Below are 24899 nucleotides of genomic sequence, written 5' to 3' on the forward strand. Positions count from 1 at the left end.
TTGGATATACTGCAATCAAATTAGTCTTGACAAACTAATAAAGATTGGGCCAATGTTTGGATGTGACACTGTTAAGTAAATCTATCTTGCAAGAAGGAAATTTAACAGCTGCTTCTGAAGGAAGCATCTTTATCACTTGAGTCAGAGAGGAACCAACTGCTTAGCATAATTTTAAAGGCAGCTCCTCTGTCACAGGCATCATCATTCAGTTGATGTGTAAAAACCATTTATAAATATTAGCAATCATCTGGCATTTTTCAAAAGAACAGGAAAGTTAATCCTGTTTCCTGACTGAGTTCTGCCTTGCATAATTACATTCTGACTACCTAAGTTCCCCTGCAATTTCAGTTAATTACAGTATTATTCTTACTTCCTGTCCTAAAGTTATTTGTGTAGTAACCATATCCTACTAGAGTGGAAGATGAAGTAAGCTCTGTGAATTATTTTGATTAATGTGTAAAATGTTGTGCTATTGCCTCACACAAAAGACACTACATATTGGATATTATTCCCAACTAAAAAAATGTGTGAAACTTTTCAGCAATTATATTAACACTCAGTAGCGCACCTCTCAAGGGATGCTTGTATTACCCGACTAATAGATATAAATCTATATATAACTAAAAAATATTAATACAGCCTTTTATTGAACATAAGCAAATGAAAAATCTTAGATATCTCTAAAGAGATAAAAAATATACAAAAAAATATACATAATATACATAAAAATACAGTTCTCTAGCACTTGCCATTGCTTTTTCCTTTATAACAGAGAGTAGAGGACAATTTTACCCAACTCATCCACTAAAAACTACTATTGCTGACAGGGCTTTATCCCTCAATTTTGTCATGCAGTAGCCATAAATCTATCCATCACAAATTTCCTCCCTTAGCCTCAGACCACTCTTCCTAAACTTGTCCTGACTACGCGTACATTCCTCCATCCCGCCTCAATGCCTACTGTTTTCTGCCACATTCCTCTGCTCCATCCAGCCCTCCCCATGCTCTCCTCTGCATTCAGTGGTGCTTCCATATCCCACTCACACAGGCAGATCCATAGCATTTTCCTATCTGAATGTACACCACTTTGCCTGCCCCAGTCTTCTCCTCCTGTACAGTTATTGTTGCGATACCTAAAATTTCTCTTAGTGCTTCAACTGCTGTAGTCTAGACCCTTTCCGCTATTATAAAATGATTTCACTTCTCCAAGATGCAGAAAAAAACCAAAGCAAATGTGTCCTATAGGCACAAAAATCAAAGCCAAAGAAAAATAATCTCAGAATTATTTCAAAACCAACACCGCAAATAAAGTTCTTGAGACAGGCGATAATATTGCAAGACCTGGCAGCACCGGCAACACATGCAGATAAGCCACCACGACATGCTTGAAAAACAGCCAGTTTTACTAGAAAATCTGAACTACGTGTTTTGTCACTCTGTTCTCTGGTCCCCCCACCTGCATGAGGAAACAGCAGCTGTGAGTGGGAAAAGCAGGTGGGTGGCAGGGTCCAGAACCCCTGCCTTCCTGGGGCGTTGCGGTGCCCACCATAACCACAGCGATGGACCAGGGCAGCTTCCAAGTGCCACCCTGATTACCCAACCTTTAGCTGAAGGGGTTTTTCCCACGGCCTGGCAACTTATTCTCTCCTCATGGGGAGCAGCAGCTCATGAACTCCCAGGGCCAGGATTCTATAATCACTACTTCTTCATGGTCACTCTCCCTCCCTCTTCCTTATTCTCTCCTCTTAACCGCTCCCCTTCCCTCTCTATATGCAAACACTTGTGACAGCAAGTACTGCATCTGGTGATACCTCCACACTTTCTTTGCACCTTTTAACGTCTTCCCTTGTCCTGAGCACCTGACACTTCCAAGCAACGTTCTGAGGATTACACTGAAATTGAAACAAGCTATTTCTACGTGCCTGCAATGGCCGATCTTCAGGTCATGCTCCCGAGCCTATTTGTTCTCATACACAACTGGGAAGAAATGAGTAAGTCATTGAAGAAATTTGGGGTTGGACAGCCTGTGTCTTTGAGACAAGGATTTCTGGAAGCTCTTTATTTTTTCTATGGAGGAAGAGACTGGACTTCTGTAATTATACGGTGGTTATGTTTTCTAATGTTTACACACTGGCAGAATGGGAACACAAAAACAAGTCTACGTAAGCACAATAATCAAAAAACCCTTCAAGGCTGTTTCCCTTTAAAATTACAGGCCATGCCATTTAAGGGAGTTTGCAGTGCTGGAACATGCTGCAACACTGCCTGCCCAGGAGAAGGATAACCCCGTTTAAAAGTTGTTTTGTTTTGTGGGGTTTTTTTCCAAAGTTTCACTCTTGACATGCTTGTTTTGGAGCTCCTAAAGGAGTGGGGAGTTCACATAAACGAGTTCAACACCTCCCATACACTGGGGCAGGCTCCAGCCCTCGCCCGCCTCTCCGGGGCCCTGCGGGCCATGGGAGATCTTTAGCCCAAGGAAGGACAGAAAGATCTGGCCAGTAACACCACCTACGTGCTGGAAGGGGCCTCCTCTGCCTCACTGCTAGTCTGGTGGCAAGACCCTCTTATCCCTCATCAGCAGAGGAAAATCTCTTCCACATTAAGTACAATTATAGGTGAAAATTGGCTGCCAATTTTTGAAAATCTGCCCCTTTAAGTTTTAAGGGAGCTGGTTTCCTTTTCAATTTTAAATATATCTCACCCATATGGGAATAATACACAATCAAATCCAATATTTTTCCTACTGCCTAGCAGCTAAGTTATTTACTTGACTTTAACAAGACTTTTCTTTCCTCTTCCCAAGTTTGAGAGCAAGCACAAGCTGAGATGAGCTGTGCTGCTGTATGAGCAGGCAGCCGCTTCCAACAATTTATTTGAAAAGAAGCAGACCTGTATGTGAGGTGGGGAAGGGAGAGACTAGCGTAGGCGGGGGAAAGAGGGGAAAAAGTCAAGGTTTAAATTTTTTGTTGTTGTAAATAAGCGGCTTGAAACATGGGAACAGAAAATAGGAAACTTTCAAAGACTTGACACACCTATTTCCTACTGCTGGAAAATTAAGACAGTTCCATAAGCTGCATCTCCCTTAAATTAAAAACAATGCACAAAGGGTGTTAAGTTAGCCATGCAGACATAATGGCCATTAAAAAAATCCCACTTGTATGCCGTGCAAATTTGCATGTACAACCTGCATCTGTTCTTAAGACACGATTAAGGCAAAACAAAAAGTTTTACTCTGAACCCCTTCCCTCCCCCCCCCCAAACTGCAGAAATAAAAATTTAGCATGTTTACTATTTAAAACTTCCTTCTCAGAAGACACAGGTAGAGCATTCATGCCTTCCAAAACGTAACCTTACACATCTGGCCAGCAAACATCTGGATATTTATCTCCACTCATCATTTCCTTCGGTAAGTCCAAAAACTGTCAGTTATTTCAGCTGAGATGCAGCCCAAGGGAATACAAAAAAAAGTTACATCCTTCTTTTGTCCAGGTTTTATAAACTGCTTTTTACCTTTTTCCCTGGGATATCAGTAAGTATAAAAATAAGCAGTCTGGATTCCTTTGACTGTGGTTTTTATTCCGTGAATATGTACTTCTGTAGCCACAGGGAGCATACATATGCAATTGTATTTATTACATGGTCATATCTGCAATGCATGCAAAATATCCTACATCTTTAGACAGGCTTTTTTTGTTTTAAGTGTTATATGCATCCAGAAGAAACAACTCAAATCACAAATAAGAATACAGATCAATTTGTGAATAAACTGTATAGCAAAACTTATGCCAGTTAAACTTCAGATTTGGGACAGTCACAAAACAGGAAATGTGAGTATCAATTAACTTAAAAAAAAAATTAAATTAAAAAAAAAAAACAACTTCACTTGCAGAATTGTTGTAATGGAAGCACTGCCTTTGGACTGGAGGCACCAGCTTGAGGAGACAAACACCTGAGTTTGTCCCTTGCTCTGCCACTGTTCTAGGAAAGTCTCTTCATGTGCCTGTACCATCCTTCCCCTATTTTACAGAGGGGCACAGTGAAACTCATCTCCTTTGCAAAACACTTTGCAGTTTAACTATGAAAACCCCGACTCTAAGAGACTCAAATGTGAGTACCAAAGATGATACATATTTAGCAAAGGAAAATGTCAATCATTTCTGAATCTAATTATGAGTTTAGTTTTTCTTATTATTCAGTAATTTAAAGCTACTGCTGACTTTAAATTTTCCAAATCACCATCCTGGTATCCAATCTGAAATTGCATAGCAAAATGTTTTGGACAAGAAATAAAGAATTCAAACTATGCAATGAAGTTTTTTTGAAGTCTGTTGTTTACCTGAGGTTGCACTCACTTCTCCTTTGTTATTTCTTTGAACCAGCTTCATGCTTTCCAACTTAACTCTGCTTGGTGAAGTTGAAGTGCTCTTAGAAGAGAGGATAACTTAAAAATCATACCCATATTTAAAGACAAAAGAGCAAAAATTAATATTATGGCTTCTTAAAATTCTATCATTTAGTATGAATTTATTTTATGTGTGTACTGTGGGCACTTTGCACGCTGCCATTTGTCCCATAGGAATGGTGCAAAGCATTCATGACTCAGATTCATTTTACCCATATGGTAAAAGGGAAGCTGCTAATGATATAACAAGCTTACATACTTAACTCTGCATTTCTCCGTAATACTTTTAGATTTATTTTTCAACTTTAAATCAACAAATAAAATATATGTTTAGGTACCAAAACAACATTTATAATAAAAAAAATTAGAATTTCACGTTAGAATGAGTGGATAAGAGAGAGCAGGAGAAGAGCAAAGCTGCAAATAGTGGGAGAGACTGGAGAGCTACTTTGACAGGTTTGCTCATTCCTGCCTCACATCACTTCCAGGCAACAAACAACTCAGGAACAGTTCTTTTTTATTTATTTATTTATTTATTTTTTTAAGCAGAAGGTAATTTCCAGTCAAAAGTGTATTAAATTAAAAGACAGTTTTGGGTGAAAAACTCATTTTTATTTCTGTAACACACTATAGGTTACCTTACTAAAAAAAAGGTAAGATTTTATTTTTATGACTACAAACGTTTTAGGATCTCAGCATCCATATGTGTTAATAGTGACTATAATTTAAAAGAAAATAAAAGAAAACATAAAAGTATGTAAACTATATGATGCACATATAAAGCATACACTTTCCTTACACCACTGTGCTGTAAAATCAAAAAAATCATACTTTTTTCTGTCTCAATTTAATAGGCCAGTTTCCAGTTGGGAAAGCATGAGCATGATGTCATTGATTTCTGAAATGATTCCTTGTGAAAACATGTCTCATGTCATAGTGGTATTACAATCTGAGAGTCTGCACTTCCCTTTTTACACTTAGCAATAGCTTTGCCACTGCTGAACTTACAACTATAATACGGCAAGGTATTCTTAGAACAACAGTGATATTTGTGATACACATTCATTAAATAGAAAGGAATTCTCCTAATTTTATTAAAGCTAAAACTCGAGTTTTACAAGCTCACGTGCCCAGCTTGCTCTGCATTGTCTGAAGCAATGCCCTCCCCCTGTTTTACTGACAGTCTGCGTAATGACTGCCACTTACTTGTCCTCATCAGAGAGGCTGAGCATGGTCGTGTTTTTTTAAGAAGAAAAGTTTGTAAGAGTTTCTGGGAAGTTAAAAACTAGGTAGAATCAAGAGTTCTTCTCCTGGACCCTACAAAACCTTGCACTTCCCCATGCATACATACCAATACGATTTGATTATCCACAGTTTTTGTTTACCAGAAACAGAAATAAATTTTTTGAACACTTCAGTTCCCATTTAGCCATCAAAATAAGTAGCCCAGAGGCCAACATCCAGTGCTGAGATCCAAACCTTCTCTCTATGTATACTTGCATAAAATACACATGTATTAATGGAAACACACTGGAAAACTGTATTTAAATTACAGAAAAATTTGCATAAAGAGCATGTGCCCTTGGAAGAAATGAAAATAACAATGATATTTCTGATATGTCCTTGGTCCTAATATTCCAGAAATGGGAGGGTTTAGCAATGTCCTGCTGAGGAACAGAAGTACAAGCCCAAGGCCTTCAGAGCGACCCATCTGCCCAGGAGGAGAGCAGGGTCCATATCCATGCTCCGCATTCCCCAGCCACAGAACCGCATACGTGCCCCAGGAGCCACCTTACCTTTCCCTGTAAGTAGACTGTGAAGGTGCTCCAAAGCTAAATTCTGCACAGTTTGAAAAGTGTTTGAAAAGAAATTTCAAAAGAGCTGTTTGAAATTGCAAAGTACTATAGATCTTCATAGTGCCTATTAGCGAAAGTGCTGCTTCAGAGCAGGGATGCAGAGAGATAGCGTTCTGTACATTTCTTTCGCATGCTAAAACTATACAGACCGACAAACAGAGCAATAATGACCAGGCAATTTTTACTAGCACAGCGGGAGAAAAACAACTTCTTTTTGTAACAGAAAAAGCACAAGCATCTCAATGGGCCATCTGTTTTAACAATGCCTTTTATTTCTCTAGGCCTCTGCTTCTACTATAAAACTTAGTGACAAGAAATAGTTACCACTGCTGCCGTTTGATGAATAACATGATGTGTGCTTTTACTCAAAATCTAATTCCTTACAGTCACATTTTCATATCACAAATTAAAAACTGTTGTTACATTTGGTACCTGTTATCGCTGATCTGCTGATTTCAATAGATTGGCAAAACATGGAAGGGACATAAAAATGAACCTCGCCTCTCTTCAAACATCCCTCCAGCCCAGGACAAAGCCCTCTAGCAAGACAGTGTGCAAAGCTGCTGTATCAGAAACAGACAGCTAGCATCTCCAAAGTCATTGCAATTGGTTCAGGAAAGAAGTGTGTTTAAAATGAGCCTGGATCAAGTGATTTGTGTGCTACTTATTCAGGAAATAGGTATCAGCAAGCATTTTTATGTTTCTCTCTAATTTACTAAGAAGCCTTTATCTGAAGTAAGTAACATGGCTTAAAATTAGATCAAGGGAAACATGTATTCTCAGGTGGGTTTTCACTTACTCTAAATATATGTTTCTAGCATAAGATACATATTCAAAGTTTAAGACAGAAACAAAAATGGAAGAGAAGGCAGACATAGTTGCACTGCTTTCCTTGAACAAGTAGTTGAACTTCCAAACACACAGTCTCTCTCTTCAACTGATGAAGTCACCTGATTGAAGGTGGTTCTATAACATTTAGGAGGTCAAATAGTGTATATAATAGAACTATTTCAAACCTTTTCTCAGGTAAAACCCCATAAAAATAAAATCTTCAAACTATTGCAGAAGAACTAGTTTCTCCTCTCCCACACTCACTAACTGCAAAAAGGTTCACTTCAAAACTTGGATAATTCACATTTTACTATGTGTTCTATAATACCTTAAGAAGTACAAGTGTTATGCACCATTTCATTGGTTTTCAGCAGCACACTTGGAAAAGTATGTCAAATGAACTGTTTCTCTGCACAGTGAGTTAGATGCTTTCATACTCATGTCTCCACTCAGACTAAAAAGGGATTATTTTTTTTCCCTGCTTAAAATGCACACGTGCAGACTAGAGGGCTACACTAGCCAAGGATATGAACTGTCTTTTTGAATGGTCAACCCATGCTAATTTATAGCAAAATTTCTTCTCCCACTTCATCCCATAAGATACTGTTCTAAGTTGTTCATGTGCAATGACACTTCTATCAGATTAGTTTAATAGCCAGGAGCATGACTGTAATCACAACAGCCATGGATGTGACATATCGGTTTCTTCATTACAACCTCTCATTTAATCCACATACTGTGCACTTTTCCTGGAGATCTCAGAAGAGAGTCATTTCACAAATGACTTTTGGAATTCCTTTCAAGCTTCAGAAAGTTTAGGTTTTACCACCTTAAAGAAAAATTTAGGTGAAAGAGAACAGAGATTTTCCCCACGGCTTTGAATATTTAAGGAGATTTATTTTACATTTTCTCATGTTTTACTGTAAAAGCATGTTACAAACTTGCTTTTGTGCAAGCAGATCCAGAGCTTTTTCCCCAGTCTGTGCACTCAGAAACAACCCAGGCACTGCAGGTAGGAAAAAGATGAGATTCTACCCAGTACACACCCATAGGTACCTCTAGTTAATGCATGTCTATATAGAGAGCCTAGAGAACACCAATGTATTATGTAAATCCTCAAAGCAGGATTTGAGTGATACTTAAGAGGAGTATTAACCTTGTGCTGGCCCCTTTCCCAAGCATAAGAAAAGACAACTAACAAGGAAAATGGAGGAATATGGTTTCTTTTTCATTTTGTACCGGGGAGCTTGCCAGATCTCTTCATGGTGGGAGCTTGAGAAAAGATAAACAGTGGTGAGAGGAGATGGAATTATCACCTGAATTTTTGGTACAAAAATTGTGTCATAACAGTGTCAGCTCATGCTTTCATGAATACGAATTTCATGATATTTAAAAGATACATTGTCTCTGGCATCATAAAAAAAAACAAACTAAAAAAAGATCGTTTTTATACTTACATCAAGGCCTAATTCATAACAACCACAGAGATTCATCTCTCCCAGTATTCTGTGGCAAAGAAAAGCAATTACCAGATATTTACAGAAAACCTACAAGAATCATGGCAAGTGTATAGTGACTTTTCTCCTGATACCCCTCCATCATCCAAAGATAAGCCGCTTATGTCTTCTTGGACTAGATGTTGAACCCAGACCACGGAGTTTAATTCCTCACCTATAGCAATGAGCCACGTCCTACCCTTCGCTACATCATATTCCCACTCCAGAGCACTTCCTACAGCAGTTCTAAAGAGCCAAAAATCCATGGCTGATCACTTTGTCTGCTGTCCAACCTGTTATCAGATTTGTTATTACCATCATTCTTAGTAACCTCTGGCATTTCACATATTTAGAAAAATCTATTCACTCGTAAACATCTTTTGGATATTCAGAAATTAAAACTAAGTAAAAACTCTCTAGTGGATTTCCTCTTACTTCCATCTTCTGAGTTCGGAGATTTTTCAGAAAGTCACTTATCTCACAGCTTCTAAAGTAAAACAGGAAGGGGTTTGTGATACCTGCATGTGCCACGATAAATTTAACAGACTAAATGAGTCAACCTCACCTCATATCAGGACATTATTCTTGCCAGTATACAAAAAATCAGTCTTTCAAACAACAGGAACTTATTATGAACAATAACAACCTGAAAACAATACAAGCAGGCTCCTATAATTTTATGGGACCCTAGACCACTCCATGTCAGGAAGCCTCATTGCAGCTGAGGTAGTTTTCAGGTGAACTTTTTCAGCCAAAATATACATTTAAATGTCAGAAGGAATGGCAATATTTTGGTTTGCTAAGATTGACTGTGGTCTCCTACAAATTCAGTGTCCACTCAGAAAATTAAATTACATATGGTAAAGGAGCACCTCTTATTTCTGAAAAGTAAGAGAAAGGTAAAAGATATAGTTATAAAAACAAGCATATAGAAGTAACAAATGATGTAGTTTATTTACAGTGGACTTGGAAGGCAGGGAATGAATCATAATCACATGAACTCTCTATTTATTTTCAATTCATGTTATGCTGTCTGCAGGTATTAGACTAGAATCAATCAGAAGAGAGAACAGAAAATGTGGCAACCAGCTATTGCTTTTGCTATTTTTGTGAGGCAAGCAGACTCAGCATTTTAATATCCTGCTCTCCCAAGCCTATTTAAAAAATAAGAAAAAACAACTGACAGAATGGCAAAAAATGTTTTTGCTAAAATTCACAAGAAGAGAATATTTTTCTCTTAACCACTGGGTATCAATTCCCTTTGCAATCAACACAAGCTGTGACAAGAAAAAGAGCAGAGCTTCATTCAGTCACTTGACAGTTCCCAAAGTTTTCTATCTTTCACTGGGGTGGAATTAAATTTGTTTCATTCTGGATAATCAATATGGTACTGAATTTCTAGTCAGGTAAACAGTGGCATTTTCCCACATGCAAGGACAAGCCTAAAAAATCACCACCACCCAACCCGCTCCCCCTGACCCCCAGATGGAGCCTTTGGCATGTAAAAGAACATTGTCATTTACTGTATTTATAGGGGAATACACATTTTCCTGAAAAGAAAACCTTGTGTCTCTGACAATGTTCCCAATAACAAAAGTCAGACATCATTCTATTATAATGAATTTCCCATAAATCTGAAATCCTTTAAATCCAAAATTATTTCCATATACTAACAATTCTTAATACAAAATCTACTTAAGAAGTCCATTCTAATATACTGACTTCAGACAAGTACATTATAAAATGCAGATGAAAGGAGCACTTCAAAGGTAGGAATGGGTCAGATGAATAAAGATAGCACGATCATATGATTCCAATACACCCTCCAAAGATGAGCAGTAAATGTAGATGCTGAAGAGACTCTGAGCCCTGTTGTCTTTTCCTTTAACAAGCTTGCAAGCTCAAACTCATCTCCTCGTTCAACAGTGAACATAGCATTGCACTGGTGTTCAAAGTGATAACATATTAGGATTATTATTGCAGACTAAGTATATAAATAGCTGAAAGAGTAGGACTAGGTTTTACTGTTGCCCATTCCAGTCATTTTAATGGCATGAATCTTGAGACACTACCTGTCCCAGTTTATCCACTCTGGTTCCTTATAAAAAAAAAAGAGTTACCTGCCTGTGCACTACTGACCCAGAAAATCCTCTCTGCTCCCTCTGAAGTCTCCAGTTATCCCACAGATTCTGTGCTAGCAAGTCTGTCTTATGTTGCTTATGTCCTTGACCACTGGGCAGGACGACATGTCCTGCCCCATGGCTAAGTTGACCCCATGACTACTGAACTGAGTTGAATTGTTTAAGAAAGAAACCCAATGGAACCCTGTTTTTTAACATGGACTGTTTCAGTGATCCTATGCACATAGTCTCCGTGCAGGAGGTTTTTTTCAGAACGGAGTGGGTGGTGAACTGCAGTATGGTATAGGAAAGAGTGGCCAGAAACTTCTGAAGTCAGCTCTGCTGCTGAAGAAATTGTTCTATGAAACTGTAACAAAAGATGCTTACTGGGAGAAGAGGCAGAAGCAATGTAAGTCATGGCTAAGAGAAACCCCCTTTTTTAAAAATTCCACAAAAGAGGAGATGAAAAGTTCACAAAGCTTCCAATTCTTGGAAATCTTGGAAATAAACCTCCTCAACATCCTCAGTTGAGACATTTTGCCACAGATCTGAGGCATGGCCTTTTGAGGGACAAAGCTGAAGTGAGTTTTCAGGGTTTCTCCTTTGTCATCTGACCCTTCAGAAGCTGGCCTTGGCCAAAAGGTCAGTCCTGTGGGATGGGAAAATCTGAGAAGCTCGGAGACTATTGTTCCAGAATACACCTGGCGTGGTAGAAGGCTTATTTCTCATCCACCATAAATAAACTCAGAATTATTAAGAGACACACCATTAACTCAAAATTTTATGTAGCAGCTGGGGAATCTGCCGAGAATATACTTATCAGTTGAGGTCTATTTTACGAACTCTGCACATAACTCAAACCATCAGCACATATTGGCTCAGCCTTTCACTGACAGGGACCATGTCACGTATCCCACAGGGCGGCTGGAAGCCGCCAGCGGACAATGGGGGTGAGCAGCTGACACGGGCCGCCACGGCCCTGGCGGAACAATGCAGCTGCCGCGGAGGTTGGCCCCGCTGAAGGAAACTCGCTTCTCCCAGGTTGTCTGAGGGGAGGGACACTGAAGCAATGGAAATTCCCCAGCAGTAAAGGAGAACAAAAGAAGAGGTGTTGGAAGTTGCCGTTAAAAAGAGACAGGCTCTCTAAACCTGCTGGCTGCCAGACTTGGACAGCTTCTTCCAGGGCCTGAAAGACGAGAGGAGGGGTCCCCTGGCTGACAGAAAACCACACTGCTCTGCAGGACGCAACCCACCGGGAAGCACAGATTTAAAACTACTCCCTTCCACAGAGGACCGGAGTTTTACTGTCCCTCGTCGGGGCGTGGGGTTGAGAGCGCAGCTGCTGCCAAGGGCCCTGCTCAGCCCAGGGGTGTCCTGGGGCTCAGTGGAGCCCCCCACGCCCAAGTCAGCCACAAAACCCCTCGCTGCCCCACAGACGGGACCTGGGCTCTGCACGAGCCTGTCTCTCTTGTTTTTGCATGGATCTGGAAGTCTCTAGATTTCCTCCCCTGATTAAAAGGCGTGGCTGCTGAAGAAATTATTTTACAGAGCCTCCAAATTCCTTACTGCCCTTGTCATACGTCTGCAACAGGAGTATCTGCGAGGCCAGGGCGTGGGGAGGGGCGTGCTGCACCACGGCTAGGGCTGGGCACTGCTCTGGGACCGCCGAATCCCCCTTTCTAGCAGGAGTAACTCTGCAAGGACTCTGCACCTGGAGAGGAAACTTGAGGAGTAATCCACATATGCTAGATTAAAATATCTGTTAAAAATCCCTCAAACCCACACATATCCTTCCCTGAAAAAAATTAAAATAAAACCTGTGATTTTACAGCTTACTTTCCTTAGTAGTACAGCCATAACGGGTGTTTTTACTGAAACAAAGGGAAAAGTTACATTGATTTATAAATTCATTAAAACGCCAGGAGAAAAAGCAGTGGTTAACTAAGTACTCCCATTGACTGCCATGGCTGTTGGATCAGGCCCAGAAGAATACTGGAATAAGTGGTGAAACATTTTATTTTCTACCTTTTAAGTGGCTACTGCAAACAATGGAAAATACAAGCACATACTTAGAATAACTCTATCCTTTGCAAAATGAGATCACACCTAAAAATACTTCCTCTTGTTGCTGTATAACTTCAGTTTATGATAATAGCTATTACACACATATAGTGAAGAGGAAAAAATAGCTTCCAAAGTGCTGTGTAAAAACTTGATATTGTATAGTAGAGTTTCTGCTACAGAAGAAACTTGAAGATCTGTAATGATTCAGGCTATTTATTCAAACAGCAGAATGGACAATCCAATTATTGCATGGAAAACATGAAATAAGGTAGTAAAAAGCCAGGGGTTTGAGTTATCAAATTATTGGTTGGAGACAGGAAAAGCTATATGATGATGACAATTCTTTGTATCAAAATTATATCAAGTATTAAGAAACAACTGCGAAATATATCTGAATTTTAGTTTTCCAGTTTGAAACAATTAGTGCTATTATTTACATCCCCACACATAAGCCCACACAGCTTGAATTTCCTGGGATATACATGTGCTATTAATTTTTAACTTCACTCTAGGATCCAAGCCTGAATCACCAGGCCTTGTCACTTTCAGGCGCAAGGGTGTGTTTTGTCCACTTCTATCAGAGACTGTTCCAGTGCCCTGACTTCTCAAAGTGCAAAGGTATTTTTCAGGAGTTTACATTTTATTTTTTAAAAGCATCTCCTACACTTAAATTTCCTTAGCAACTTCCGAAGCAGCCGACTTTTGCAGCTGTGTTGCCGCGCTACGGATTTTATCATTGCTTGACCAGAGAAAAGAGCGTTGGTTGAGTTAAAATCACCATTTAGAGTGATTTTCTCTAACGCTGCATCAGTTCCCTGCTGATTAGCACAGACCTAACAGCAAACAGTATTTCTGTAACCTGAAGAAGAGTAAATTAACATTTCTAGAACAGCTCAGCGCTGGCCTTCTTAAGACAAGAGCAGCATTTTGTTATGCAATTTCCTCAAATCCATTATATATAGACAGAATTGGTTTGGAGTTTAATTCTAAAACTGCTAGAGTGATTAATTTCAAAGCGTGGATTCCCAGTGTTCCTCTCAAAATATAGAAAAACAGACAAGAGTAAATGCAAAGTTGCTGCACGAACAGAAATACATGCAATTGCTTTAGAGAGCACAGAGCTGACCCTGCTCCCTTCTCTGCCAGTGGGAATTTTACCACTGACTCCAGTGAAAGCACAGCCAGGCTAGTGATTTTCTAACACTTGAAGGCTATTATTTTTATTTTAAAATGCAGGAATAGCCTCCCGCTCTGGTCCCGTTCTCAGCCTGAGGCTGTAGCCCTGCCAGCACTGTTAATGTCATTGTTTGCGAAGCATATTCCCAGTCTCGCGTACACCCACGCAGGGCTCCCAGCCGCGATGTCCCCCCCATCTCATTGTTCCAGCTCCCCCCGCATTGTTCTCGCCCCCGCCCACCCGCCTGCCATCCCCACCCGGGAGGGACCCTTCCTCCCTCCCTCCCACTCCCCGCAGCCGCTCAGGCTCCTTTCTTACCTACTTCCATATATTCCGCTGACCTATTGGTATCAAAACATTTTCCCTTTCTGAAAGCGCATTACATAAACTGTCGTTACTAGATCCCACAGCTATTGCGAGCTGTGGGCGCTCTGCCTTGAGAAGCCCTGTCCAAAGTCTCTTAAAGAAGATTCTTATTTCGTTGCTACGGACTTTAGATCAGGCCCAAAATTAGGACTCTCAGAAAGCATTATTGCATTTTCAGATAGGATATAAAAGGGTAGAGCAAAATTATGTTGTCACTATAGAACAGAAATATGTAATGAGACAGATACATAGGGATCGATATTATTACATATTCACAATATATATGTACAGAAATGACTGGCATGATTTACATGGGCTCCATTGTTACAATAAATAAAAGTTAAATCCCTTCTAAACTGTGCTTTTTCTCTTTCACATATAAAAGCAAGTAGAGTTAAAAGTGTACTTCTAAGAAAACCAACAAGGCAAGGCTCGCATTTACGTAGTCAAGTGTTAATTGCAGACAGGATTTCTAAAATAACTTATTTATATATGTATATCCATATATATAAAAAATATAGAAACATTTTTATTCATTTACTAGTTAAACAATGATTGAATGTTTAAAAAGATTTTTAAAAACCCACAGAAACAGATGAAGTTAGCCAGCTGTCCTGTCATTATTTTGGCCACCTTGCTTTTTACCACCCTCCATTTTGTACATCCACGAGGTTCTTTTGAAATAGTTATCTGCACTGTGCTGTGTTTTTCATACAGGCATACAGGGATACTAACCCTAAATTTTTATGCACTTCCTAATTTTTTCCTATGATACTTCACTTTCAGTGTGATACTGTTTTCAAAATTATACTCCCTCTTTTCACAAAATCACATTTATTATACAGAGTATGATGTATAAACTGTCTTGCATTCTCACAGTAAAAGTGAATCTTTTTTAATCCTTGGGAAGAAGAGCAGCTATATATGCTTAGAGTAGATTAAGTACAGAAACAAAACCAAATACCTCATTTTATTAATAAATAAATATTTTATATTTTAATACACAAAAAACTCATTAACTCTTACCATGGCTTATGCGATGAAAGCAGTAGTATGCAAAGTCCACTCCCAGGAGTGTCAAATACCATGTCCATGGCGAGTCCCAGGGCAGTTCAAAGAGTCTGTAGTTATTCCATACATAGATATAACTGATTAAGTCAACACTTCTGAATAAAACACTGAAATAGAGATCCAAAAAGTTTTATCAATAATTTTGTCAACTTTAATTACAGAACCTTTTTACTGTATATTTACCATTTATCAGGTGGGAGTCTTTTTGTAACACATAAAACCAGCCTCCAAATTCTGCAATCTTTGTCAAGTAATACTACTGTTGACTTCAGTGGAACCTTTGCTTAAGGTGTATGAGGTGTTTAAAAGCAGCCCTCACCCACTCACCACCTGTGGTGTGGCATGAGGCGTGCTCAAAGGCTGAAGCACTCCTGTGCTCTGCAAGTGGTACGGTGTTCCTGTTCTCCCAAGTCTGGAAGAAACCCATCCCTGCTAACTCACAAGTAACTGAAGTATAGCAGCAATTATGCTCAAACGCTAACGTATGACGTTAAAATACCTTGACTATTTCCACTGTAAGGAAGGGCACGGAAGGTGACAGGACTTTGGGGAGCAGTGAGATACTCGATCTGCTCAGCATATCACTTAACTTCACTTTAAAAGAGGATAAATGCAGCAGGAGGAGTCAAAGCCCAGTGCCTTTGAAAAGAAGGGAAAGGGCAATTGGTAGAGAGAAATGGCAGGATTGCCAGAAAGGGGGAGAAAAAATCATGAATTTGCAAAGGCGGGAAAGCCTTTGTTGCTGCTGAGTTCCTGGACTACAGGGCGTGAGCAGCTACCCCTGACCTAATGCAGTAATCGGGAAGCGTTAACCCTAGCGTGAAAGAGATGAGAGGCCGTGGCCACTGGGGTGGCCCAAGTGACAACTGGCTTAGGTAGCTGTGAAATGGCACCTCAGCTGCAGATTGATGTATGTTTAAACTGGCATTTTTGTAGAAGAGAGTAGACCACAGCATGATTTGCAGCAGCTTCCTCACACCCCCTCCTGTTACCCCCTTTTTGCTGTACTGCTGAAAATGTTTGTGGGACTGCGGTGAACTGAACTGGGGCAGCCTCTGAGAAACAGCAAGTAGAAAAATGTAGGGAAAAGATACTAATTGCAGGAAAGTCACACATATCCTTTTTTTAATATATCAATCAGTTAAATGCACCTCAGTTTAAGGCCTAAGAGTCAGAAATAAGGTTATCATTAGCACCATCTCTACACACAGGAAAAACTAATCTAGTTCTCCGATGTTTTGCTGCTGGTATTTTTTTGGGGGGGGGTGGAGGAATCATCAGTAGAACAACAACTTTATGCAAAGTTGTGGAAGATTTTAGAAATCTATAAATCGTATTCATGGTTGGAGGAAAACTGAGGGATTCAAATTCAGGGTACTTCAAATGGAGATTGCAAATGGCATACCTGCAAGACACTACTTGAATAGAGGTGGTAACAAACTGCACGTAGGTGTCGGAGCTTTGCAAAACCTCAGCTGAAAGACTGTCACAGACCAACATCTCTCTTTCACTTTAGTCTCACCTGGAATTTCACCTTACATTGAAATCAGCCAAAAGACTTTCCATGTGTGTCTCTGTCCACATCTGCTCATTCTTGTCTCAGTGCCACTTCTCAATGGTACTTCTTCTCAAAACCTGCCTTATTTTTTTTCCTTTTTACAGCTAGATTATTTTTTACATGTTTTCAGTGATTTAGTTTACAGCATGGCCCCGAAAATACTTTAATCTGCAAAACTAAAAAAAGGACATATTATACTCCTCCTCCTCTCTAAAACCTTGTTTCACACACCTGGGAAACATCCCTGAAAACAGTCTGGCCATGTCCTGTCCTTTTGGGTAGCTGCACTGAAACATGAGTGAACCTCAGAAAACGTGGCTACTTCAGCTTGCTGAACTTTGCGGTCACCTCCATATTTTTGCAGAGATATCCATTCAGAGCTTTTATGCTTCTGGCATTAGCATCTCTTCCCATAACAGTGTTTTGAATAAGGCTAGAAGGAAACATCTTGAGCTTCTGTGCTGCTAGTTTCTCTATTAACGAGGAACAAAGTCAACTGAAAACCCCAAGCTCCCAATACTAGCCTGCAAGCAGGATAGTATCCCATCCACCATTTTATCCTGAGAAGCTGAAGCTGTACAAGGAGTTGTTGCTTGGGAAGAAGAGAACTAATATCTTTTCCACAGCCAGCTGTCACATCTTACCTGCAACTCATTCCTACCTTTACTACAATCATCCCAATTTTTCTCTTGGACAAAACCAAAACACAACAAAACCCATGAAGTTTCATTTCAGCAGCTGGCAGATGAAGAATTTCTCTTGACTAGCAATGACAGGTGTATCTACCACTTCAAAAACAACTTCGCTATGCCCAGAAGTTGGACCATACACACCTGGAACATGTTTAATTTTCATAAGAGCTGTGTTCTATAAATATTTTTAAAAAGATTATGTGTCCAACCAGATTTTTGCAATTCACCTCATGAGGCATCTGTAAAGTTCAGTATAAATTCTCAATCCCTTTCACAACAGGTCAGAAGGGAGCTGGTATTATTCAAACACAAAGAAATGGGCATTTCTTAACATCTTTTCAATGACCAGGAAATTTAAAACACCTCTTGCAACATAGAGTATCGCTTATTATTAGGTACTGTTTTCTTACTTTATTCTTTTGCTTTTATTAACATATAATGCCTTTGCAGTACATCCAAAGATATGTGAACTGGTACATTTCCTCCATTTTTGATCAGCTTTCAGTATTGCACCCTCGAGTCCTTTTTTTTTTTTCTTCCACAGGCTGAGGCCAGGTGTAAAACTTGAGTGCACCCTCGCCTTTTTTTTTTTCTTCCACAGGCTGAGGCCAAGGTGTAAAACTTGAGCTAACCCTGCAACACATTTTTATATATGTAATTTGCTGTACAAGTCAGAATTTGCTTATTCTTTCCTTCATGCTTGAATCACAAGTCTACAGCACATAACACTAGCTGATTACTGTAATTAATTTAGAGTAATCCATCATATCACTATGCAATGCTGCAGAAAGAAGAGTTGCTTAGCTAAGTATTTTTTAAAAATTTACAGTGTGATAGATAGGAAAGTCCAGAGCTTGCATTCAATTACGATTCTGAAAGTTCACTTGGAGTTTTAAAGGTTTATATTGCTCCTTTTTTTCTCCCTCAAGTTCCATTTTCACTTCTTGAAAATACTGAAGAGAACTTAAGAAAACTTTTTCCTCATTTAAATGTTAGTTTTTAACTATAAATATGACAGAATTGGATAGGTAAGACTTTTGTCATCTAGTCAAATCCCCTGCATAAGGAGTAATAAATCCCAGAACAGACAGACTATATAGAAAACCTTATTATATACATTGCATAGATTTATCTTGTTGGATTTTGAACATTTCTGCTGAAAATTTTCTTATTACGTGCAAAGTATGCACTTAGGCCACTGTTTTGACTTTGAGAGAGGATTCTCATCTCCTTGTTTCTAAAGTTCATACATAATTTACTCAAAGGTGATAATACTTGTTTTAATAAACCATTTCCTCCCTTCTCCTTCCACTGGGCCAGATTATCATTTCTTCTAATTAAAGAAGTTTAAGAAGGAAATTCTGGGAGATGAACTCTCCATGTGGACATGAAGATCTACTTATGGTAGATACCTATGGGATAATGAAGGAGGGAAAAGGTGGAGGAGATTCAATTGGAAGAAGAGGCAGCTGCCTCTTTTCAAAGAATACAAGGTCCCGTTTTGCTTCCTTCAACTCACAGATCAGCCTGAGGGCCTAAAACCAAAGTTTTAGGAAACTCCTTCCATGCTGCCCAGGATAGTCACCAAAAGGGAAAAGGGTCAGAGACAGCAGCTGTTATCTCTCTCCTGAGCATGGAGGAAGATCTGTGTATCAAAAGCAAAGACCTCAAGGAAACCACCTCGGCTTTCGCCACTATTGCAGTCACCACCTTGCGTCACACTGGGAACCAACCTGGGGCCCCCGAGCTAAAAACACAACTCTCCAGCTGGACCTACAAAAGCTCGGCTCTCAAGGGCTTTAACAGACTTGCATCCTTGGAGGTCAGACACAGAGGGAAACATGTTAAGACACCCTGGTCACAAGGTTATATTATCATTAAAAATAGTGAGTTATTACTAATACAGTTTCCCTGGGTTAAATAAATTCAGCTTTCCTAGCCTGATTCAAACTACGTGAATGTAAAGTTTCAAAATGTTGAACAAAGGCAGTCTCTCCTCAATAATTTGAAATTATTCAGACCATATATGTAACAGCAGGATACATGAATAATTAAATGCTCTGTAAGCCTTTGTTTCTGAGTGGAAAGTATAAGGATTTCCACTTCCAAAGATACTCATAGAGCTTTCTTTTCCAGATGAAAAACTGGCTCCAGTCACAATTGAAATAAACATTTTGATAACACGATTTCAGTAAAGAGAAGGGGGGAGGAAGTAGAGGAGCCTTGAGAAAAGGTCCATTTGCAAAACAAAGCAAACCTCCTGCAACTGAAATCCCCTTTTATTTCCTGTACAGGTGCCAGGTCTTGAACAGACACCCAATTTATTACCTTGTCAGCTGACTTATTAGGGTTGACACAAATCGAGCTGAAATATGCCTGACATACTGCAGTCAAGGCTTTTTTCACGGTTTAGCACAAAGCCAAACTTTCCACAAGGTGGAGGAAAAGGGAGAGGGAGCTGTGGGAGTTCTATTCCCTGTTTTCTATCATCAAGATGAATATGATCCTCTCCCATTCTTAATATGCAAAACCAGTCATTAAATAACCCAAGGCTAAAAAATAATTCACTAAAATGATACAGCTGGGAAATGATTATCAGGCTCTGGAAAGCCCTTGATTACAGGAAATAGCACCTACATTTTGAGAAAATGTTCCCACCAGACACAAAAGCTGAATCAAAGTGTCTCCTCTTCCTCAGTATGGCTTTCTTCTCTAGCATTTTAGCCTAAATAATGTAAATCCCCAGTTTTCCTCAAGGAGAAAAAAGCTATCAAATGCAAAACTAAGTAAAATGGAGGTGAGTTTAGTATCCCTACTAGCTGTATTGTACACAATATTGCATAACATTTTATCTGACAGAACTGACCTTTTCTTCACCAAACCTATTCCTGTTGCACTTCACTTTTTATCCTCTAATTTAAGACATGAATATTAATACGCAGTAGTGGGTGGAATAAAACATGAAACAACAGGTTTTGGAAGGAATAGAACAAAAGTCAGTGTTATGCTTTTTTATTCTTAAGTCCAAGTCCTGTCTATATAATTCAAGTCACTTGTAGTTTATCTTTGTTCTTTCATACATAAATAAGGAATCAATTAAAAATCCAGCACAACTTAAATATTTTAATGAGAAGTTCCACTGCCTTTAGTGATATAATCCACAGTAGTAACACATTTTGCCCTAAGTTTATGCAAGGTCTTCTGGTAAATTTAATTACATGTGATCTTTAAAAGATCCTAGTTTAAAAACTTCAGTACAGCTGAGCTTCTGGCATTGTAGCTTACTCTTCTTCCTTTGTGAGAATGGAAGTTATATTTCTTTAGACCTATTTATACCTGCCCAGCACACTGGGCCGTAAGTTCTGTTCCAGTAAACTCAGGACACACAATACTGGGAGATTCTAGAACATCACCTTCTGCAAGGCAACGGACCTGACTTTTCAATATTTGTATAAATAGCACCATATAAGTGTAATACAAATGCTTCCTTAGTACCTTTTTCCAATAGAGGATCTGATTTTGATCTCTCCTACTTGGTCGTTCCACTGAAGTCAGCAAATTTGCATTACAGTTTAAGTTAGATTAGGAACAAGCCTATAATATTCTCAAAGGTCACATATAAACAGAAGTAATGAGGAAAGAGAAAAGGGTATTCTATTCAACTCAGATTAGTTCTTCTGAATTTATGTAGAACAAAGGAACTGGTAACAGATGACTGTTCCTACAGTCTATAAAAATATAGTGAAATAACTTCAGTGAGACATCATAGCACATCAAATGATGAAATGAGGAAAAATATTTACATGAGAATTTCTATTGAACTGCTTTAGTCATACTTCTAACTTTTAAAATGATTGTTTTTGTCCGTGATACACACGGTTGTGAAAGTCTATTCTTTTCAGATCTGTAACACTGATTTACAGAATCATTAAGAGACATTTTTCCCCAATTTCCATAACTTCTAGGTGTTGACCCAGGAAACTAGGTTGGCCAGCTCAAAAAATGCTACCCCTGTGCTCCATCTAGTGGAACACTGATTTAAGCTTAATGCATCTTTTAGCAGAGAAGTGCTTCAGTCAGAAGTGTACTCTACACAGAAGCAGTTCCTTAGAGTTTTTTCAAAATGCGTGCAAACTGACACAATTTATCTTAAAGAAAAATACAGAAACATGGAATAAAAATCTACACAGCATTTAATGGGTTTGAGAAATTGGTTTATTTTGTGAGATACAGAGACTATTGAACTTAATTACTAACATATTTCCAATAAGGGTAAACTCAGTTCACAGTCTGTACTTTCACAGAAGAGCACAAGAATATCTGAGAACAAGCACTGATAGCCTCTCTTTGTTTCTAAAGACATGGCAGGTGCAAAGCTGGGCTCCGAGATTCACGAATGGGAGATCACCGAGCCATTTACTGGCCCCACTGTATAGAAAAAGGCAATGATGGAATACTGAGGATGTAGACAAATATGCATTCTGCAAACAGCTGTGTCTGTGTAAGAGTTTACAACCTAAAAGAGTAATTGGCTCCCTGACAGGCTTGTGTGAAATACTGCAATCTCGAGAACATTATGGTAGGTAGGGACTACCCGTTGTTTCAGTCAATTAGTTTGAGAACATCCTGAATCTCCCAAGTCTCTCTCCCAAATCCTTCTTTGTAATGTTTAGTAGCTTATACATCATTTCATTAAGAACTCCAGAGTTTTAAACTCTGGCTCAGAGCTTTCCTTAGTCATCACCAAAAAGTAGCACAGGCATGCCAGGCTGTCTAGAGCTGCTCATTGGTACTCCTGTGCTCTGCCAGCAGCTCTGCCCACATGGGTGCTCTCCAGCCTGCTTCAAACAAAATGAACCAGGTTAACAAAATTCTGCAGTTTAAACCACTGAAGGTAATGCTGCTGATATGCCTGGGAAGGACTCACCACTGAGAAGTAGAGGTGGTAACCGGGGATTGGGGAGGTGGTGATGAGCACCTGACAGCAGGCAGGAAGCGCTAGCATTTTTACTGGGCATAGCTGGATTTGGCCCAAAGCCACAGCATGATTTTCACCAAATTTATAAAACTGTGTTAAACTGATGCTGTGAGAAGATAGTAACTCTTGTGTGGATTAATCATCCTAACATTTACTGATTTAGTTCCACTCAATTCATCGATGCCAAATCAGATCAAAAAAACCTAATTAGACCAAAGATTGTTCATGTATACAGTCACTGCCAGGACCTTAACTGAACCGATTTAGAAAATCCCCTTCCAGTCAGGTTTGCCTGCTGAAAATATTACCAGCTCCTACTGCACAGCACTACCCCCCTATTGAAACTGTTTATCCTACTCTGACTGCTTTACCTACAGAAGATTAGTGAGTTATTTCAAAACCTGTTCTTCTGACAGAGCTGTGAGGGCTGTGACCTTTCGCAAAATGTGGGAACAATTAGCAGTGTATATGGGACAGTGCAGCCAGGAGGGTGCTCTTATGAAATACGTAACTACCCAGTGCTGCTTGGAGAGTGAGAGGAATGGGGAGATAAGTAGATTCTGTCTCTTCAGGCTTGCTACCTATTAAAATCGTATTTTTTTGAAACATCTATTAACAGGTAGTGTCTTAAATTGCCATAGCTAGCTGCTGCAGGCATGGTCGTGACTGCAGGTTCAGTAGAGCCTAAGCCAATACAGTTCTTGGCTGCCACATTCCCACTCACTTGCCTGTCTCTCTGCCTTAAGCAAATACCTTTTTGCTCCCATAGTGTACTGAAATACCTCTGCACAGGATCAGATGAGCACCTGAACCAACACAAGAGAAAGGGAGGACTACGTAAATGAGTACAGGAAGGACAGAAGTGCAGTAGCCAGAAGTTAGGTTGGTTTAGGGGCATGGCATGGCACAACAGCTTTACTTGCCATTTAACCAGGTTAAGTGATTACCTTTCCAGTTTAGCCCCATCTGCTCATCACTGCCCTAAGTGTGGTGGTTACCAGCCCTCAGACCTGCCAGCATAATTGCATGCATAGCTGCTCCTTGACCTGGCTCTGTCAAAATGAATGCAGCTGAGCTTAAACACCTCTTTTATAGTTCTTGGGGGGCTTTTGTTTCTGCTTTTAGCTGGATCACTTTGTCAGGACCAGGTTAGGGAGCAATTAAGTGTGCAGTTATGTTGGCAGATCTGAGGGGGCAGCTGGATCAGAAGCAACACATCTGACCATGCTCTAAATAAACATCTGTCCAAAGCCTCAGTCAAACAGATGTGGAGAAAAAAAATGTACCTACTAAGTCTTGAAGTGAAAATATAATTTACAAGAAACTCCATGTATCAAATTTTCTTCTAAGACATGCAATCACTAACTTATGAGATTATAATTTTCTACAGTCATACGTGAAGTATCTAGTAGATACTTCAGGAAACCAAGACATACTTTTAATGGATAAATCCATGCAGGCAAGTATTTTGTGTTCTGTCAGGACACTGCCAGCTCCACAGGGTTGTGAACTGCTTGCACCAGCTTGAACCAAGTCCATTCTAATCAGTTCTGCGTATTGCTACTCTTAAGAATTGAAAACTTCTGGCTTCAGACTGCAATTTTACGTATGTTTTAAAGCAGATAACTCAGTAATGCTACAAAAGAATTGAGTATTTCTTATCCTGCAACCCTGACTGCTATTTTCTAAGCCCATCTCTTGTTCTGGTACACGATTTTGCACAGAAAGAATTGATGCAGGTTAGTATGATGGGGGTGTGGGGGGGTGCTGGATCTGCTTGCTGGGCCACTTTACCACAGGGTGACACAAATGCTGATGCTGGCAAAAGGGGAGAGAAGGTGCAGAGGCAGGAATGAGCAACCAGCAAGTACAAGTCAGTCAAAGGTGCTTAATTTGAGAGCAGTGCTGGTCTAAAATGTACATGAAACTGCCTCTTCAATCTAACTTCTGGAAAAAGATTATTTAAGATCCAGATGACGTACAAAACTGTGAACCACACTGGATTACAGGAGAAACAGGATTTGTACTCCTTTGATTCAATTACTGCTTATGTGCAGATAAGATGCGTAAGAGCATGAAGTAATCAAAAAGCATTTTCTCATTCCTTTCTAATGTTCAACAACACTTCAGAGAACTTTAATCTCCTCTGTTTCAAAAACCAAAGTAAATAATGTATAAAAATTGTAATGTTCTCTTTAGAAATGGAGAAGTTCATTACAGACCTGACTGACAAAACTCTGTGTTAGACATATATATATAAATACACACACTCATACACTGTATGACTG

General features: G+C 39.5%; 1 protein-coding gene across 1 annotated transcript in view; it reads right to left on the bottom strand.

Moving 5' to 3' along the window:
- AGMO (alkylglycerol monooxygenase) overlaps positions 1–24899 on the bottom strand; it is a 193181-nt gene that overhangs the window by 159661 nt on the left and 8621 nt on the right. Inside the window, exon 3 of the mRNA XM_009281045.1 lies at positions 15339–15490. Within this exon, the coding sequence (XP_009279320.1) occupies positions 15339–15490 (152 nt within the window). The remainder of the gene's footprint in view (positions 1–15338; positions 15491–24899) is intronic.

The sequence above is a fragment of the Aptenodytes forsteri genome, unplaced genomic scaffold (genome assembly GCF_000699145.1).
Source record: "Aptenodytes forsteri isolate BGI_AS27 unplaced genomic scaffold, ASM69914v1 Scaffold292, whole genome shotgun sequence".
Taxonomy (NCBI): domain Eukaryota; kingdom Metazoa; phylum Chordata; class Aves; order Sphenisciformes; family Spheniscidae; genus Aptenodytes; species Aptenodytes forsteri.